At 52.5% G+C, this 20,194-nt stretch overlaps 1 protein-coding gene across 1 annotated transcript; it reads left to right on the top strand.

Moving 5' to 3' along the window:
• The first annotated feature begins 6,806 nt into the window (after positions 1–6,806).
• Positions 6,807–15,871, top strand: LOC122441317 (translation initiation factor IF-2-like). Its single transcript, XM_043467697.1, has 4 exons — positions 6,807–6,849; positions 7,300–7,855; positions 7,923–9,421; positions 15,713–15,871. The coding sequence occupies exons 1-3, from the start codon at positions 6,807–6,809 to the stop codon at positions 8,632–8,634; spliced, it is 1,311 nt and encodes a 436-aa protein (XP_043323632.1). The 3' UTR covers positions 8,635–9,421; positions 15,713–15,871.
• The last annotated feature ends 4,323 nt before the right edge of the window (positions 15,872–20,194 follow it).

The raw sequence follows: 20,194 nt of genomic DNA, 5'->3' as shown, positions 1-20,194 counted from the left end.
GGGGAGGACATTATCCCCCCAACAGTTTCTGAGGCAAGGCCCTCACTGAGACGAGGGGTGACCAGAGTGGCTTCTTTGTGGAAGGCAGTTCTCTCCCTTGGAGAATTGCATGGATTACCCCCTAAATGGATTAAGCAGAAGTCCTGGAGGAAGAGTGCTTGCATTTTCTGACCCGCGTGCAGTAAGAGGCCCACCCCCAGGGGCCTGGGCAACAGAAGGGCAGGATGCCCTGGTGGCTAATGCACTAGTCACACAGAAGCCCAGAAGGAGCGCCTGCCCCCCTGCCCATCGCACCCTTGGCCTTGGGGCTTTGTGAGGCAGTTTAAGACCCCGGATTAACTTTGGGCCAAGGAAGCTGCACACTGACAGGGTTGTATTTTTGCCTTCCAATTGGGCATGAACACATGTTGGTCTGTCATTAGGCAGGGCTGGGGTGGGCCGGTCTTCCTCAGTGGGAGCTTTGTGTCACGCGCTATCACTTGGAGAAGATCTGCCAGAGAAGAGTCAGAAAGGGTACCCAGCCGCTCTGGAGCTGCCGCAGCTCTTCGTTCCTGGCCCAGCTCTCTTCTCTTAGCATCTGGAAGACTCTGATGCTGGGATAGATTGAGGGCAGGAGGAGAAAAGGGACAACAGAAGATGGGATGGTTGGATGGCATCATTGACCCAATGGACATGAGTTTGAGAAAGCTCCAGGAGATGGTGAAGGGCAGGGAAGCCTGGCATGCTACAGTCCATGGGGTCGCAAAGAGTTGGACATGACTGAGCAAGTAAACAACAATAAGAAAGACTTGAAAAATATACAACCTTTCCTTCTGAAACCGTGTAAATTGCTTAGAAACCTCCCTAACCGCAGATTTTATCTGCTCTCATCACCTTCCAGCGAGTCAATAGCTACCAATTATCATGGACAATAATAAGATATCAACTTGCTTCATCATTTTCCCTAAAAGTACTGATTTTATTTCTTCTCTCATTTTCAAAGAAGGAAGAAAAAGAAGAGCAGTGTAGAGACCCAGTGGAGGGCAGGGGACAGTGACAGTCTAGAGACAGATATCCAGTGGTGAGCCATGTCAGGGGATGTCCACCTAGCACTGACCGCCCATCAGAGGCGCCCCCAAGCCCTGTGGGACCCTCCAGTGAACCCACCCAAAAAACCACCATTGTCAAAAATTTGCATCAAGCTTATTTTACTGAATTCAGGAAGATGATAGTTTTTATGGACACACTTAAGGCTGTGTCAGAAGAAAGTAGAGGCAACCAGCTGAAGCAAGTTTGAAAAAGTATAAAATATTATATTTGTAGAGATTGCACTCAGGTCTATATGTATCATGTACATTTACATGTACATATGTGAGACAGAGACAGAGACAGAAAGAGACAGGGTGCACGGAACTTCACTGTGACCATTGTATAGAGAAAAAGAGGACTGGATACGAATAAAAAAAATTATAAGTGTAATAAGCTAGATGTGAAATTAAAAGGTTATATATGAAATACATCAGATGTCCTTTATCCTCTAAGAGTCTAAAGCCGCTAAGAAATAATATTTTCACCCTGTTCATGTAGTAATTTGCTTACGATACACTGTCCTTGCCTCATTGACTTTTCAGAGTGTTTGAACGATAACCCTGAGTCTAATTCCACAATCTCCGCTCAGGGCAGAGCATAGCTTTGTATTGGTTTATCTAGTGCAGTCCCAAGCCATCCCTGCCCAGACAGAGAAACTCTGTCCAATTCCTCGGCCGTGGGAAGAGGCAGGATTTGTGCCCTCCGGCATCGCTCTGGACCACAGCAATGGCCACAGGGTTTTCAGAGGATGCAGCCAGCCAAACGCACCCTGAGGTTTAAGAGAAAAGAGGAAAACAGGGTGGAGAGGTTGTTCTTCTCTGGGTTCTGTACCCACTCCTTGGTTCAGAAGCGAGAACAGATCAGAAAGGAATGAATGGTGCGCCCAAGAAGCACGGCAGCGAGTTATGCAGACACTTCTTAGGGAAGGAAGTGATGACACTGGCAACGCATACAAGGGCGATCAGAGACCCGGGCAGGGGGCTCGGTGGGGCACGGAGTGCGCCCTGGTGCAGGCGGGAAATGTGAAGGTGCAGGGCGTGGGGGGCGGGGGACGCTGGGCTGCTGCCCCAGAGCACGGTGCCCCTCCAGCCAGGCCCACAGAGTTAATCGCTGTACAGACTGTGCTCCGTCCAAGCAGAACCTGGAAGTGGAGCCAAGGGAGCTTTCTCCTCCCGTCACGTTGGAGGGCATTGTTGCAGGATGAAAGCGAGAAGCTGGCAGGAGGAATCCTTCCATCCTCCTGGCTGGGGAGTGAACAGGTGGCCCCAAATCTGTCTATGTGGAGGGGGGCGGGGATGGAGGTGGGTGGGGAGAGGATGAATCTTAAAATATAATGTCCTGAAACTTCAGTCCCAACCTCATAAAGGAAGGAGGGGATAAGCTGCAAGGCAGTATTCTCAAAAAATTTCCACCAAAATATCACTAATGTCAGAAGAAACTGCACGTGCCTTGAGCTGAAAGGAGGGCCAGGTCCCAAGCCACCGTCACCAATCACAAAATGCATCTGAAGTCTTGGTTTGGGGTTTTAAATCACAGAATGGTTCTGTATGCTGGGTTTGATCTAAAGGTATAATTTGAAATTATCTCTCAGTTAAATGACCTGACTTGTCCCCTAAAGAATCACGTGATACTCTGATGCTCCAGGAGGACATACGGCTGGTCTTGGGACCCCGATAAATCACCTGCACCCTTGGCAGATGTGAAGTGAACCCTGGTGGCCACCAGACAGGACCCTTGATCAACACAGGGCACAGAGGCTGTGGTGGTGGGAGGAGGCCCTGTGGATAGGAAGGGACCCGTGCCTTCTCCCAGAGGATGCCCCTCACTTCCTGACCTTTGCCACAGTCTGCTCACCAAAGGCTAGGCAGTCATCTTGAAGTGTTCTGACCCAAATGTGGGGAAAACTTCCTTTTGGGGATTTCTCTTAGCCTGGCTGAGATGGGTAATGTGATTTTTTCCCCAAAAAGCATTTGAAAAAAAAAATGAGAGAACAAATAGCAAATTATGTATAAGAAACACAAAAGGCCAAAGGGACTTCCCTGGCAGCCCAGTGGTTAAGACTCTGAGCTTCCACTGCAGGGGGCAAGGGTTCAATCCCTGGGCGGGGATCTAAGATCCCGCATGCCACGCAGTGTGGCCAAAACCCCCAACAAACAAAAGACCAGCTTTCTCACCTCTTCTACTTGCTACTCACCTCAGATAACCACACTTCATCTCAGAGGCCGGCGAGGCTGGGCAGTCACCTGACCCCCTCGCCAGCTCACATTCCCTTCAAGGACCCCATCTCCTGGACACCTAGGGGAGAAGGACCCCAGGGGTTGGGGCCCCGATGCAAATTAAGACACACACACATGTGTTTTATGTGCTGTGTGTGTGCATGTGTGAACTGTGTGTTGTGTGTGCACTGTGTGTTGTGTGTGTGTGCACTGTGTGTGTTGTGTGTGCATGTGTGCACTGTTGTGTGTTTGTGTACTGTGTGTGTTGTGTGTGAATGTGTGTGTACTGTGTGTGTTGTGCGTGCATGCGTGTACTATGTGTGCATGTGTGCACTGTTGTGTGTGTTGTGTATGTGAATGTGTGTGTTGTGTATGAATGTGTGTGTTGTGTGTGTACTGTGTGTTGTGTGTGAATGTGTGTGTTGTGTGTGCATGTGTGCACTGTTGTGTGTTTGTGTTCTGTGTGTGTTGTGTGTGAATGTGTGTGTTGTGTGTGTACTGTGTGTGTTGTGTGTGCATGTGTATATTGTGTGTATTGTGTGTGCGCTGTGTGTGTTTTATGTGTGTGGGTGTGCTGTGTGCTGTGTGTTTGTGTACTGTGTGTTGTGTGTGTGTGTACTGTGTGTGGTGTAACACACACACAAATCATGGGACGCAGTGCAGTGAATCTTGTGCTCCAACAGAGCTCAAACCTGTCTTTTCCTCCCACCCCAGAACTCTCCCAGTCGGTAATTCGGTCGGAGAGGTCTATTTTTCTTCAGGAGATGGTAAGGATGGAGTGACTGGCAGATTAAATAATCCCAACCCTTAGACGAGACGCCAACTCCTATATACAGCACCTGCCTCAGCCCTGTATTCTATCGAGTGTAAAAGAATGGATCCACGCACTAAATGCAGCCCTCACAGAATCTGAAGTGCAGAAGAGTTCCGGTGCAGCCTCATCAGAAAAGCAGAACGCATAATAAGAGCACCAAGCTTCCCCCAGAGCATGAGAGAGGCTGCAAACAGCTTGGTGTGATTATTTCACCATGGTCCGTACTGAGGCATAGGCAGGTAGACAATATTCATGTAACAAAATCGATGATATGTCTTAGGCTTTCTCTATACCACCAGGAAGAAATTGGCAGAGAGGGAAAAGAATCCACTTAGTTGGAAATCATTCATCCTTATTTCCAGACCAGATCTTACAAGCGAATCCAGTCTCTGAAATCGGGGTAAATCGCAGGATTTTGTTTTCACTCTGACCTTTGGAATCTGGCTCATTAAGGCTGGGTCTGTGAGCCCAGTGGACCATCCTCGTACTAAACTGACCTACTAGAAGCCAGCCAGTTCAGCTAGACAACCAGCTACTAATCAGCCAGTGTCTGGTTAATTTTCACTGCTCATGAGTTTCCACGGTTTTCAACAGCCTGCATGCAGGTGCTGAAGGGAACTTTTGCCTTTCTCTTTGTCCTGCCTGGCGGGGACAGGAAGAACAGCCTTCCGTGGGAAACACAGATGAGATTCAGTGACCGTAAGTGAGCCCCAAGGCCGTGGCCTCCCTGCCAAGCCACTGGCAGAGGGCATAGCCAGGGACTGCCCCGCTACACCAGGTACCCCTTCAGTCTCTCCGCTGGGGCTGGAACAGAATGTGGAGATGTGGGGGGCATTAGTGACATGGTGCCATCAGTGGAGATTGGGGATCGTAAAAAGAAGACACCCCAATTCCCCCACAAGTCCTGCCTGTGGTCTCCGGGTATACAGGAAGGACACTCTGCGGGGTAACCGTGTGTTGAGGATATACTTTGGCTGTCTCCCCTGGCAGGGTCATTGGAGGAAGAGCTCATCACTCAGTAAACAGAGAAGGGAGATGCTTATACTTAATAAGCCATTGCAAATGGAAAAAGCAGGCTCCTACCCAACGAGATTCTCTCTGAAAACAAATGGCTTGGATCCAAACACCACAAAGCCCTTCCAGAAGGCCTTCAGCCCCAGTAACCCCAGGACGTAATCCCCCCGCATCTTCTCTTTCACACAGAAGCAGCTTTAACAAGGGAAGAGGGAACGACTATGTGTGCATGAGTGTGGCACAGTCGTGATTTTTTTTTCTTTTGTCTTAAGTTGCGGAGCCCCTGATGGGCAGCGCATCCTTCTCTCTGGGGAGCAGCCGCTCCAACTGAAGGAGAGGGCCAGACGCAGTGACATCAGAGCCTGCACGTCAGCCTTCCCAAAGGGTGTGCTCAGCCCCCACCCTCCACAACCCCAGCATCACCACGGAGCTCTGGCCCCGCAGCAAGGCGCAGGGTTGGCCTGGCGGCAGAAGGCAAGTGGTGATCTCTGCCAACACTGGCTGCTCTGGTTTCTCTCATCTGTGTCCTGGGCCAGCCCTCCTGTTGGATAAAAGAGACAGTGTGGTTCGGTGGCCCAAGGTGGAGCGTGGGCCAGGAGCTGGGGCCTCTGACCCCGGTACCACAGTCCTTGCCACTGATTATCATATGCCCACGCTAGATATTTTCACTTAAAATGTGGGCAATAAAAATACTGACCTGTCTCCACAGCCTGTAATGTTGAAAGGAAGCGGAAAGGAGGACGGGGCACTTTCTAAATACGCCACAGAGGACTTCTAAATAAGCCTGGCTGGGTGCACCAGCGACCAGGGCCGAGCAAGGCAGCGTAAGCAGAGGTTGCCCTGCAGGGAGACAGCTCCCAGCCCGGGGTCAGGGAGGGCCAGCCGCCCCCTCCCTGTACACTAGCTATTTCTCAGCCCTCTTTCAGGAAAAAGGACTTCAGGGGTTTCTACCAGCCCCCACATGTGGCCAGAGTGAGGGACACTGGCGTCTTTTCCAAGTGGAATAAACCAAAGAATTCAGGAAGAAGACAAACACACTTTCTGTCTTCTCTCCTCTCGACTTAAGAGGTGCTGAATCTCTGGTCTCCTTCTGGAAACAAAGAAAAGAATAGGGCTCGCTCATACAATGGCCCTTCCATTTTTCCAGCTTGTGATTAGAAAGGGAGGTGATTAGGTGATTATAAATGGTGTTAGGTCTGTGTGCCCCTCTCTCTTGGCCATTTTCTCCAGATTGTACAACTGGACTCAAAAATGAAAGAGCAGAGGTTTGAAATAGTCATCAGGGTGTTTCCACTCTGCTAAAATCCACAGCCAATTTTCCTTATTAGTATTACTTCATTAGATTTGCAAGTGTGCACGTGTGCTCATTTGCCCCAGCCCTGTTCAACTCTTTGTGACCTCATGGCTTATAGCCAGCCAGGCTCCTCTGCCCATGGGATTCTCCAGGCAAGAATACTGGAGTGCCATGCCCTCTTCCAGGGTATCTTCCTGACCCAGGGATCGAACCTGTACATCCTGAGTCTCCTGCATTGCAGGCCGATTCTTGTCCCCTGAGCCATTGGAGTAGGCACCACAATCGAAAAAGACTCAGCCTTAACAAGAATGAGTTCTGACACAAGATACACCAGGCACATTACATTAAGTGAAATAAACCAGTCACAAAAGGACAAATACTGTATGCTTCCACTTATACGATGGACTCAAAAGTCATCAAATTTATGGAGACAGAAAGTAAAGGTGGGTGCCAGAGGCTGGGGGAGGGGGAGTTAGTGTTTAATGGGGACAGAGTTTCAGTTTTGGACAATGACAATGTCCTGTGGGTGGTGGTGATGCTTGTACAACAGTAGGAATGTCCTTAATGCCACTAAACTGCACACTCAGAAATGGTTAAGATGGAGAATTGCATGTGTCTTTTACCAGAATAAAAACTGTTGATCTGACATCACTTTCTACTCTTACTACATACTTGGGGGGGTGGGGGTAGGGTGTGGGGGGACAGGCATTCCAGTCCCCAGGAAGGGCGGGAGAGTCCTCTCAGTCCTTCACCATCTCTGGGCCTAGACCCGAAGATCCTCTGCTTTTCCTGGGATCTAGATTCCAGCCCCTCTGGTCTCATCACCAGGGCCAAGCCAGGGGTCTCACTCAGGCTGCCCACCCCGCTTCCCGCCTCTGGCCCTTTGCTTCAAGGTATAGAGACAGGTCACCCACACTGGAAACACCCGGGCAGACGGCAGCTGCGGGGTCTGAGGAGAGGGCGGTTTGGGCCTGACAGGCACCTCTGCTCCCTTCTCATCCTCCCTTCGAAGCTGTTCAGGGTCGCCAGCCCCTCTGTCAACTTCGAAACTCTGCGGAAATCCCCACAGGAGCGCACGGCCACCACGCGTACTGCCCACATTCGGTGGCCTCCACGGTGGCCTGGAACGCTCAGCCCACCTTACGGGGTGCTGGCTCTCTCTCCTCGGTCGCTCTCTGTGCCCGGCTTCCCGCGCCCTCTCCAAAGGCCCCTGCAGGACTCCCCACTTGTTAAGTCTTCTCCAAACGGCAGCTCCCGAGAAGCAGCCGCCCGAAGCTCCCCAGAGGCCCTGCAGGACCAAATCGCCCTCCATGAGGCAATTTTGTTTTGTAGCCGTTATCCTCTCCCATCGCCCTTCCCCCATCCCTCTGGAAGCTTCTTCGGCTGCAGACCTCTTCATCATGTGGCTGTTTCTTTCCGGAACCTGGTGCTCCCTCCGGGGACTCCTTGGTACTTTCCATCGCTGGCCAAAAGGAGAATGAGAACGGGCGAAAGGCACTAAGGCCCTATCAGGCAGGTGCGAGACGATCTTCCGCCTCCTGTGGCCTGGGGCGCACAGAAGGGAGGACAAGGCGCAGGGGACGGTCCCGAGACCGCAGACGGCCGCTGCACCCCCGGCCCCCGCCCCCGGGAAGTGGGCTTCGCGGGGCTCGGGATTGCCGAGCGAGTGTGCGGTGCGCGCGCCGGAGGCGGCGTCCGGCCGGCGAGGGAGGAGGCGGGGAGCGCCGGCCCGGGGCCGCGCGGCCAGTCCCCACCTCCGCTCGGCCTCAGCTGCGGCTGCTCCCGTTAGATGGCGCTCGAGGCTTTCCGACCGCTCGCGAAGGTGCGCCCGGCCGGGCACACAAAGCCCCGCGGGCCGGGGGCGGACGCAGCCAGCCAGCGAGGGCGCGCGAGGCCGGGCCCCCGCGGCCGCACGCAGGGCCCCGGGCGCGGGCGGGGCGCTCCCGCGGGGACCTCGGGGCGCCGGCCTCAGCGTCCACCCCTTCAACCCTCCGCCCACTCGGGCTCGGCCCCGGGGCCCGACTGCATTTCCGGGAGAGAAGCCGCGAGGCCGGCGCGGGCCTCGGGGCGCGGGGCGCGCGAGTGGGAGCTGGGGTCCAGACACTAGCCCCCAGATCGCCCAGGCCCGCTGCTCCCGGACAGGCCGGCCGGCTCTCCGTGAGTCCGGCCTCTGCTTCGCGGGGCAGCAGGCAGGTGCGGGGCTGGTGGTTATTGGAACCGTCCGCTGAAATTGTGGTTCGAGAAGAGGTTTAATAAACTTCGTGCGTGCGCATCTCCAACAGCTCCGGGCAAACTTTCTTACTGCCCCCGGTGCCGGTGGATCCCGGGGAGGGAGCTCCAACAGCCTCCTTAAAAAAAAAAGAAGCAAGCCCCGGGGACTGGCGCGTTAGATGTTTCGGCCAATGTCTAAGTAACTGTAGGGGGGATCGGGGAGCGAGCTTTCTTTCCGCCAAGTTCAGCTCTCCTTCCACCCCCTCCAAGAAAAGTGACTCGATCGCGCTCTCCCATCGCTTAGGCCCCTCCTCGTGTCTCCTGAGCGAGCCCCGCCGTGGAGAGGGGTGCATTTCTCGGAGTCGGAACGCGCAGCGCCGAGACCGCCTTTGTGCCTGCCCTTGGCTGTGAACTTTCCCGCGCGGCGGGTTCTCCTTTAAGAAAATAGCGATCTCCATGAATATTTAATGCAGCGCGAGGGCCGTCCAGGCGGAGGGGAGCCCCGCGCCCGGGTCCCCACGGCCGCGACGGGGACCGGGGGCCAGGGGCGCGAGCCCAGCCGGGTAGCGAGGCCTGGCGCGTTCATTTCCATAAGAAAGCCGGCGGCGCGGTCGGAGAGAGGATCTGGCCCCCGGCCGCCCTCCCCTGGGGACCCGGTTTTCTGCTAGAAGCGGGCTCGGGAGCTCAGAGTCCCAAGTGTGCGCTCTGGTCTTTGATGCTATCGACAAAGTGTGGTTTCAGATGTTGCCCCGGCTGAAGCCGGTTTCCTGTCTGTGTGTGGAGTGGATGGAAGGACCGCGACGGGTGAGTCCAAAGCAGCAGGCCCGCGGACGGAGGTGGGGGCGGCGCCTGGCGGAGGAAGTTCTGCGGCCCGCAGGGTTCTGAGAAGGGGACCAGGTGGAGACCTAGACCCCCGCACAGAGGAGCGTGTTGGGGGTGGTGGTGGAGGTGGGTGATGAGGGACGAGGGGTCGCGAAGCCCCGCGCCCAGGCGGCCGCTGGTGGGAAGGTCTGGCGCGCCTCGCCGCCGGGTCCCTCTGCAAAGACCCGGGCAACTTTCCCTCGCCGCCGCTGACCCTCTTCCTGCGAAGGAATAAAGTGAACTTGCTCAGATCCCCGATTTTGCTGGCGGTTCAGTTGTTTCTGCTTTGGTATTGAGTTTGTTTCTGCCTTTCAGTATTAACAGCCATGTGTCCTCAATTCTCTAGTGTGTGTGTATATTTATATATTCTGTAGTGTGTGTGTATGAAACCTCCTAGGTACTTTATGATATATACATATATAATACATATATTCTATAGTGTGTATATATATGTATTCTTTTGGTGTGTATATATTCTATAATGTGTGTGTATATATGTATTTTATTGTGTATATATATTCTACAATGTGTGTATATGTATATTCTATAGTGTGTGTATATATATACATATATCTATAAAACACACATATATATGAAATCTCCTAGGTACTTGATGATCTCATCTGGATAAATTAAAACCCAGATCTGTAATGTTTATTCTTAGTTTACAAAAGGCAGGAAAAAAAATGTGTGAGACACATGTCTGCAAATATATCACAAGTACTTTCCTTCTGCCTGAAAAAGTTGCTGCAAATTCTCCTTTGCTGATCCTGGACCACTTCTACTTCTGGGGGAAACTAAATCTGGTCACCAATAAAGCACCCATCCGATCAAGCAATTAAATACCAATTATGACTACTAATGACTGTATACTAATGACTGGAGTTGAGGACTCCAAACCCAGCTCCAGGTAATCAAGCCGTTTCAAAATTCTGCTACATCAGATCTTTACAGCACGCCACCCCAGTAAAGGAGGTAAGAAGACAGATGATGTTCCCAAAGAGTTCTCCAGGAGGTAGACATTGGTCAGAGTCAAATTTATTTCTTTGTGTAAACTCGATGTTTACTCCTGGTAGATAACGAAGTCTTCATTTCTGGCCGAATGAAGTGATGCAAAGTGTAATTGATCGTGGTGTTTATTTGGTGAGGATGCAGAATTGGGGGGCAGGCTAGGAGGGGAGGGTGCGTTCTCTCTCCAGTTACTCTGGTAAATGCTGAGAGCCCTGGACGATTTTAAGAAACAAGTGTTTTAAATTTTCAGCTGGGGTCATGGATATCAAGATGGCTGGGAGTTGAAGAAATGAGGGATGGTGAACTCAGGGGGCAAAGGAGAAATAAGGAACTTGGTCCAGGTTTCAATTTTTCTTTTTTCTCATGGATTCGCATGGTTTTAGCCTGAGTGACTGTTCAAATGAAAAGTTGAGTGAGAGTCATCTGCTTGGTGAAAAAGCTACTGGGGCTGAGGATTGTTCACCAGCCTCCTTGCCTCTTTAATGGCACCCCTTTCTTATCCCAAATGGAAATCCATGCTCAGTTCTGGTATGGGAGGATGAGGCATGGATGGAGGGAGGGAGGGAACATATTGCTGTTGGGAATCCATAGTGAGAGGACAGGGCAGCTTGCAGGGGCCCTGACCAGCCACCATGAGGCAGGCAGGCTCAGCAAGGGGGCAGTTGGAAGTGTCCCTCCCCTCTGCTCCTTGCCAAGAGTTCAGCCCTTCCAGCCAGCCTGTTGGGACTCTGGGAGAGTTGGGGCAGTGAATGTGTTAAGGACATCTCCCCAGCTCTTTGCTGGCTCCCGGTGAAAGCCAAAGCAGCAGCATACACCTGGTTCTGATGTCTTTACCAGGGTGGTATAATGCCCAGGCTGCACGCAGAAACCTGAGCTGCTCTTGACCAGCAGACTCCTCAGCTAAGGAGCATAAATGTGGGGATGGTTTGAGAGTGCCTGGCCGCCCCTGCTCTCCCTGTGAAGCATGTGACTCCACCCCATTCTATTCTGTTAGAGTTAATTGCCCTGCAGTGAGGATATCTCACACCTCAGCCTAGGAATACAGCAGAGAAAGGATCCCCCACAGGTAACTGGATGGTGCGGGGTCAGCTTGGACAACTGACGGGTCCCCAAACCATATCTGAATGAAGTGGGCCTGTGGCATGCCTCGCTGGGGGCTCCTTTTGCCCGGCTCAGGCTGTCAGCCACCCCCATGAGACCCTGTGGTTCCAAGGAGAGCTGCAACCACCTCTGGGAGTGGGCAGGTGATCCCAGAGGCAGACCTTAACAGGACAGCTCCCCTGTCAACAACTTATTCCTTGCTGACCCTGAGAATCCCAGGGAAGAGGGGGCTAGAGGCTGGCATACAGCTCCCAGAAGCCGGGCAGTGTGGGCCCTGCCTACCACAGGGCCTGGCAGCGGGTAGCGAAGCAGGCCAGGGCTGGGGCAAAGGGCTCAGGAAATCTGCTGTTTCCTTTGCTGGGGTCGGCTGCACACAGTCCGAAACGGCAAATATCTGTGAAGAGAGGCATGAGTGGAGGCTGGAGCTGGCCCTGTGTCCTGCCAGGTCCCAGGGCTCCATGCTGGAAGAAAGCTCCCCCAAAGGTGGCCTGGGCAGATTCCAGAGGCCATTTGGTCCTATCCCCACCCCCATCACTCCCACCTTACCTCACAGAAGGCCGGCATCATCTAGGTCTGAGAGAACTTGCTTTCCCAGGAAACCTGGTGGTGGGGGATTCTGGTGAGAGTTGGAGGCAAGTTTATTCACTTAGAGATTGTTTCAAAAGTGACATAGAAAGAGGACAGTAAACACGTTACTCACATAGGGCTCCTTTGGTGTCAGAAAGCTGCCCCCCCCCATAAGCCTCCACTAAACGACCCAAACACATGGTTCAAGATAGGTTAGCCGGGGGGAAGGGGTTTGCTCTGTCTCCTCCACCCAAGTCAATACAGTTGAATTTTGTTCTTGAAAAGAAAACAGTGCGGGAAACTTTCCCCCTCCAGACCCACCTAAGTTTCATCAAGGTTTCTTGTCAGCTACTATAACCCACTCCCATCTCCTTTTCCTTTCTTGTTTGTGGCTGAAAGTTGCATTTGAGGAGGGTTTATACAAATGTTGTTCATGTCAGCAAGCCTCCCCTTCGTCTCCTCTCTCACCCATCCCCCTGGGTGGAATGGAAGCTGGAAACCACACACACATAGAAAACATTCTCTGTAAAATTTTCTGCTATTCTTCCCGACTAGAGGAGTTGACAAGACGTAGACACATTAAGTTGCAGAAAATACAGTGGACTGATCAGCCAAAATGCATCTCATTTGCACTTGTATGTAGCCAGGGGTAGGAGCCGGTGTCACTCACTGCCTCCAGCCCTCTCGCCATGCTGGGCTGACTGGCTGGAATTTCCGAGCAGGCCCCACTGCAGGGGCCGTTTGTGGGGTCGCAGCCCCAGCCCAGCCTAGGCCAGCGGGAGGAGGTGAGGGTGGTTTGAGGCATCTGGAGGCCTGGCCTGAGGGCTGCAGCCAACTCTGGCAGGCTCTCTGCTCTGGGCGGTTTGGGGGCTGGGAGGCCTGGAAGGATGGGTGCTGGCCACAGGGGTGCTCAGGTCGGCAACCATTGCCAGTGAAGAGATGGCCACTGACCACATATCCACATATTACATCCCCTCCCACCTCTCTCCCAAGGTTCTGCCTTCATCACCCACTCTGTGCTCCCACGGGTGCAGGGACGCCTCTGCCCGTGGTGGGTACTTCCACCTGCTTCTGTGTCCTCAACTGGGACCCTGAGCTTTTTGCTCTTTTCCTGCCTGTCTCATTCTAAGCCCCCCGAGTTCCCAGGGAAGCCAGTGGGGACAGTTAGGGTGAAGTCACAGAACTTTGAGGTATTCCCGCTCCCCAGCCACCCACCCACCCACTCTCCAGTGCTGCCTTGAACTGTTCCAGACCCTGGGGCTAGGGCACAGGTTGGCATCCCGTGTGTTCTGCCACCCCCACCCCCAGCAGCTGGAGGCCCAGGCCGCGCTGGGGTGCAGGGTCACCGCCAGGGCTCTGCAAGGCCAGGTCAGGCCTCAGGAAAGGCAACCTGCCTCCGCGAGTGCCCCAAGAGCATGTCCTGGAGGCGTCCTTTCCACAGTGTCCCGCTGGCTTCCCTTGCAAGGCCCTGGGGACTCACCCTCAGAGTTCCCAGCTCCAGTGCTCCGTCTGGCCCGGCAGGGAGGCGTGCCGGGCCTCGCCGCCTGGCATCCAGGCACCCCTAGGCCCCACCACAGCCCAGCACCTTCCCAGGACAACCAGGTGCTTGCTCAACAAGACCAGCGCTCGCCCGCCCGCCCGGGGATCAGCCCGAGGTGGCCTGCAGGAAGGAGCACAGGGCCGAGGTGGAGAATCCGTGCAGCGGGCCCCGCACCACGTACAGCCCCGGCACGTCCACAGAGCCCCAGGGACAATCAAGGGACTCCTGTCTCAGGAGCTGGGGACACGCCTGGAAGGTGTGCAATCCTCTGGCGATCCCTGGTGCTACTTTGGCACAAATCCTTTGTTACAGCTTCGGCAGCCTGCTTGCTTGTCAGCGGCTCCCACTCCTGGGCCCACCACCTCCACCTCCCCCTGCTCCCTCCTGCAGAGAGGGCCGGGTGCAGGGGAGCTGCCGGATCAACTGTCCTGCTCCACATCCCCCCCTGCCAAGTGCTGGTCCCCCGGGGGGTACGTCTCCCCTTGGTGCTTGGGGCAAATGAGCACGGTTTGCACCACCTTCGCCTTTGGGGCGAGGTTCTCCCAGAAAAACAGGCTTTTTGAATGTGACCTCGGGCGGCAGCAGGCCACCTCCCGCTGCTGGTGAAAGAGCTGCTCTCCTGCCCCAGGCCAAGGTGACCGGGTGCGCACCGCAGGGCCAAGGGCAGGGGGTAACCTGCTCTCCCACAGTCAGGATTTGAGGATTCTGACCAAAAGGGCGGGGTAAGGATAACACAGCTGGGACCTAGTTTGGCTCCTAAGGGCTCCAGGGCCGCCAGGGCCTGGTGTTCCTAGGTAGGAAGGTTCTCCTCCAGCTCCCAGATTAGGCAAGAGTTCTCTTTAGCCAGAATACAGCTAGAGGCAGGGTGTTTAAAGGATGCTCCAGCACAGGCACAGAGGAGGTACAAGCTATGACTATTTCCATGCACATGGGTTTGCATGCATAGTCGTACGTGGTCACACTTTTCCCATCTCTCACAGTTTTTCCATTTAATCTGTCTTCATTCCTTTTTTCTAGGCCTTTCTGCCTACACATAGTCACCTGGGTGAGGGCCTATCCCCACAGAAAGTTCTGTGTGTTATGTAACACATGCACACAGGGATTCCTTTGGTTACCAATTTGCTTCAGTCAGCCAGCACTTGGCTTTCTGGCTGGGATGGGGGGTGATGTAAATAAAGGTGGAGACTTCGTTCCCTGAGGGGCTTCCCAGCCTCCCCCTGCCGCCCCCCACCCAACCCCTACCCTTGAAGCCCCAGTTCAGGTCCAGGGACAAAAGGGTAGGTAACTGATCCGTCTTTGGTCTCTCTCTTCACTTCCACCCACCTTGCCTACAGACCTGCAGGCCTTCCTTTTTGATAAACAGAGGACAGCCTATGAATTCAGGTACACAGGTAGGAAGTGCTGAGCTGTGAGGCACTTCCCACCATTGAAAATCAGAACTCCCATTTTAGGTGTGGGCTGCAGGCTTGAGCCTTGAGTCTCCACCACCTCCTCTCCCCTCACTGGACCTAAGGCTATTTGCTTAGCCTCCCTCTCTCATTAAAATAGTTCCTGGAAGAGCTAAAGACATCAGGTTCGAAGCATTTTAAAGCCCTGTTGGGAAAAAATCTTGTAGGGGTATAAAACACAATCAGTAGGATAGCCTGAGCAAGTTTGAAAGATTTTTTTCCCCAAATGTTAATGAAAAATTGTTTCTAGGTGGTGTTTCGTTCACGGATTGTTGTAACCTATACAGCCTCAAACCCAAGTTCGTAAGATGTTTGTTTTCATATTAGTTTCTGGGTGATACTGTACTTTGTAATTAGACCTAATTTATTTTTCATTTTAAACTCTGCTAGAGAGTTTTCAACCTTGGAAACAGGAATGAAGAATAGACTGTCTCCCTCCGAGACTGTCACAGGGGCAGAGTGGAAGGACCCCTTACACCTCCAAGTTGGCCTGCTTAAACCTGGGTGGACTGAGGGTGGCAGGTGTGCGCACCTAATATTTCAGTGCAAGTATCTCTTCTATTTCAGTCTGCAGTGTTCCAGTCAACTAAATGGACTTGCCTTCAGCCAGGAGGGAGCCAGTTCTGCAGGACAGAACTAATATTGGATCTCCCAGGAAGCTCTTCATCAAAACAGCCCTTGTCCTTTTGTTTTTGTTTCTGAATTAAAAAGATGCGTTTGCCTTCCTCTCAGTATTCATCCCCTTATTTTGTAGCTACAATGAAAAGTGGAAATCAGTTCTTGTTCTTTATGTCCTCTGTGAATGTCTCATTTGGGGGGCCTCAGGAAGCTCCAAAACTACCTGTGCTTCTGACGTTTATTCACTACTCCCTGGGTCGCCCGGAGACTCACACTGGGTTCTTCCTCCCGTTGGGTATCACCTCTCTCCTGAAGGATGCTCCTCTCCCAGTTCACTGGGGAAGGAGCTCTCTTAGAGAAAGCATCCCCAATTAATGAAGACTAGACACAGCTCTCCAAGGAAATGACACTGGCTTACACCAGGGATAAGAAAACTGAGAACCAGCACCATCCCCAGGTATGACTCTGGTCAGGAAGGATCGAGGGCAGCAGGCACATTGCCACAGACATTTCTAAAACTCTGGCAACTAAGTGAGGTTTACAGTCAGATTTTGCTATATTCTCAGCCAGCTCAAGTTATTTAAAGTTTAGTTTTGTTCACAAGCACACGCATGCACACACACCTCCAACTAGGGTTAAGTTACCAGTGCAGTTTCACTGGGCAACTCTGGTGACAGAAACCACTGCCAACAAACTTAATTTTCTGAAGAGTAAAAAACGCATACACACAAAGGCCTCCCCATGTCTTTTAAATGATATTTTATACTATTTAACATCTCTACAGACAGGAATTGGCCCAGACTCTATTGCTTCTTTTCCTAGGAACAGGTAAACTAACCATTCTTCCTCCCCTCCCCAGACCCAGATATTTTTAAAAGCTAAAATTTCTCTTTCCAAAGGCAGGAGAAGGAACAAATTCCATTAATGAATTACGTACAAGGAATGTGGCTTGTCGAGGGCAATTATATTTGTAAATAAATGGCTTCCTGTTTATTATGTACGTTTTCCTGAGGACTCTGATGCCTCTGGGCACTTAATATAGCAAATATTCAACTTTTGGTTTAATTTCTACTTTTCAAAAATATTCATTAGAAAGAAATCGGGTTAAATTGAGGCAGCTGTGATCCTGCAGGGTCCAGGTTGACCAAGGAAAAGTGATCTCTCAGTTCTCACTTTCGCTAAAGTGCGATGGGGAGGGGGGATAGCTCCCTGGGAATGCTGCTGGAATTAATATGGGGAGTTTCACTTTTGCCCACCCCGCTCCCCGGTCGCCCCCCATCTTTTTAGAGCTGACCACTGCCTCCTGCGGCAGCTTCAGAGGCGAAGGCGGCGCGATCCTCCTGGCTGGCGGCCTGGACACCCATCCGCCGCCCAGCATCCCCTGTTTCCCGGCACCGCGCTCGCCCACCGCCCGTTCTGGGTCGCCGCGCTGGCCCGGGACCCTCCGCCCCGGGAGGGGGCCGCGACGCGGCTGACCCCAGCCTTCGTGGAGCGCTCGCCTTCCCCACTCCCGGCCAGGCCTGAAGGCCCAAACTCTACTAAGCGCTGGCCTCCCGCCCAGCATCCTGCGCCCCGGGACCGCCCCGCTGACCTCTGCTCCCCCTCCTTCCTCGGACTGCAGCCCGGGGCTGGACCCTGTGCATCCCCTCCGTACGAGACACCCTTCGGGAAGGGACACACCGTGCCTACAATGGAAATCCCAGGCCCTGGTCTCCGGCGCAGGCCCAGTCCTTGGAGACCCGGGGTTCAGCTGCATCTTTACTTTTCCTCCAGGGCCCTTGGGCACGGGGACTGGAGAGGGTCGGTCAGCAGGCCCTGCGCTCAGCCCTCTCAGCTCCACGGTCACCGAATTCTGGGCAGAAGAGGCCGGGCCCAGAAGGGAAAATCCGCAAACCTGTAGGACAGGGATTCAGACCTTCCTTTCCATCCTGTGCTTTCCCAGACGAGGTGTCCAGGCTCCCAGAGCCTGAGCCACGTTGAGCTCAGAAGCCCCCCAGCCCTCCCAGGAAACTTCCACAAGTTCATATTTCTCTTGGTCCTCAAGTTCTCAGGTTTTCGCCAGCTACTGGTTTTGTCGGTTGCTCGGCCAACTGTCCTTCGTCTCAAGGGCTCCTGAGGCCCGAGTTGGTCCAGAATTACGATATTAATTGTTATTATCTGGCTGGGGACGGAGCGCAGCATCAGAGGATGGGGCTAGGGAGAGAGCAGAAATGTTGCTGAAGTGGGATATTTCGACCTGTTTCCAAAAGTTTCAGATGACAATGATCAGTAACCCCGATAGACAACTCCATTAAAAAAAAAAAAAAAGAATTTACTACTGCTCTTGAAAAGCCGTTATTTTTTACATCGCTTTTAGGAAGATAGATGAACAAAACATCGCGTTTCAAGCCATTTTGATCTGTAATTAAATGGCAGGATCGGTTTGTATTCTCCTACGGCTTTTACAGAAGTTGCAGTGATCCAAAGTCGGGCTGCTGTGTCAGAGTGGCATTTTTATTAATGAGAATACAAAAAGCTTGCATATTCTTAGCCCTGCTTGAATTTAGTTGCTAAGCAACCGGTGTATGGTAATTCATCCGCGAAATTTAAATCTTTGAGAAAGGATCGTGCGTTTTGCTGAATGGTCGCCACGAGGAAAACAGCTTGTGGGACTGTCCGCAGCTGTTACGGCCGGACCGCCGCGCAGAGCCGGGCCGGGCAGGGTCGGGCCACCCCCCGCCGCACGAGCGCCCCCGCCCCACCCGGGCGCCGGGCCCCCGCGCTGCGTTCCCGGGGGACTCTGGGCGTCTGAAGCCCGAGGCCTTGGGCCGGGCATCACCCTCCTGCGCTCCTCGGAGCCCCACCTCCACCTGAGGCCGGTCCTAGATCCCAGGGTGGAGAGGCCGGGTGGCCGCCGCGCAGCCCCCTCCCCGCGGCCGCACCCCGGGGCCCGCGGCCCGCGCACACCCCGCCGCCGCGGCGCTGCCAGTTGCCCTCTTCCCAGACCCCTCTGAGGTCACTTCCAGAAGGACTCTTCCTCGAGGAAGCCCCGAATCAGAAAGAACGCGGCCCGGAGCCCTCCAGAAGGCCAGGCGGCCGCCGCCGGCCGGCAGTGACATCACTGGTTCCTGCTCGCCACGCTCGCGCCCACATTTTAGGAGACAGGAACAAACACGGATGTGAAATCAAGAATGAAAGAGAGAGTAATCTAATTAATAGGCCATGAGCCAGGCTAACAAAATCAAAGAATCTTATTACACAAGTAGCCCTCTCGCTATCTCCGCCGCCCCCGCCCCCACCGTCTCTTCCAGCCTCCGCACTGCTTCCTCTCCTAGTCTGGAAAGTTCTGGAGGCAAACCCAGAGCCCCCCGATTTCCTCGGAACGGCCGCCCTGAGCAACTGAGATGACCAAGCCACCGAGAGAACTTGGACAGCTGAGGGATGCCCCCCACACTTCCTACAAGTATCACTCTCACAACGCAACAACAACAACGCCGGCTACAACCACCAACACCATCACCACACCTGTACTGAGACTTGGGGAGAGAGAGCCTGCACTAAAAAACACTTTAAGAGGATCTATTTACAAAACAAAACACATAACAAAATTCCTTTTTCTACGTCACCTTGCTTCTGATCACCGGGAACTTAGAGCTTTTAACTTTCCTTCAATGTCCTTCCCCACCACAGGCGCCTAAGCACAGCCAGGTACTAGGTTTTATCACTGAAACATCGCATCTGTTCTAATAGGTCCAGTCAGCCACGTGCAATTCATGAAAGAACTGGATTCTCTCATTTCTATCCTTCTGCCTTGAAAAAAACCAGGTCCACCTCCTAAATAATTAATTTCAAGTCTGCATCCAGTGCCAATACTTGTTGCATGCATTTTAGAGTTTGATTAATTACCCTGGAACTTGGGCAAACTAAACTCCATGTGGAGAGAATGTTTCTTCCTTCAATTTAGTCCTGAGAGCTACAAGTTATTGATGGATCTCACTCTATTTACATACAAATTGGTGCAAATATGCCCATCTCTTAAAATGCATTTTGTATAAATATATAAAAGTGTCATTTTTGATTTAGCTTGAAGAGGTTGATCATTTATTATAAAAATAAACGAATAAATACAACAATATATTGTTGCTTCCAACAGGATAAATACTTTACAAATATATAATTTAAAAAACAAATTTAATTGTTAAAATTATTTAAAATATTACACTTATCGATAAAACTATCAATAGCATATACTGCATTTAATATTAGAACCGATTATTCTCTGAATGTTGAAAACCATTCATACAAAACAGATTATGAGCATGGTGATGAGCAAACACTGTGAGCTACAGGAAAGCAGAGGGAATCTCTAAGATCAATAATGAATAGTTCTGTTTTGGAACAAAGAAGTAGTCCTTGGGTAAGTACTTAAAGCAAAAAAAAAAAAAAAAAAAA

Source organism: Cervus canadensis, chromosome 5 (assembly GCF_019320065.1).
Source record: "Cervus canadensis isolate Bull #8, Minnesota chromosome 5, ASM1932006v1, whole genome shotgun sequence".
In the NCBI taxonomy this organism is placed as follows: domain Eukaryota; kingdom Metazoa; phylum Chordata; class Mammalia; order Artiodactyla; family Cervidae; genus Cervus; species Cervus canadensis.
The sequence above is the reverse complement of the archived record's forward strand: the minus strand, read 5'-3'. Positions and strand labels throughout refer to the sequence as shown.

Coding starts and splice junctions, on each gene's coding strand:
- LOC122441317 (XM_043467697.1), top strand. CDS start 6,807: ATGGACTCAAAAGTCATCAAATTTATGGAGACAGAAAGTAAAG. Junction 6,850..7,299: donor TATGGAGACAGAAAGTAAAG/GTGGGTGCCAGA, acceptor CTTTGCTTCAAG/GTATAGAGACAGGTCACCCA. Junction 7,856..7,922: donor CTCCCTCCGGGGACTCCTTG/GTACTTTCCATC, acceptor CCTATCAGGCAG/GTGCGAGACGATCTTCCGCC.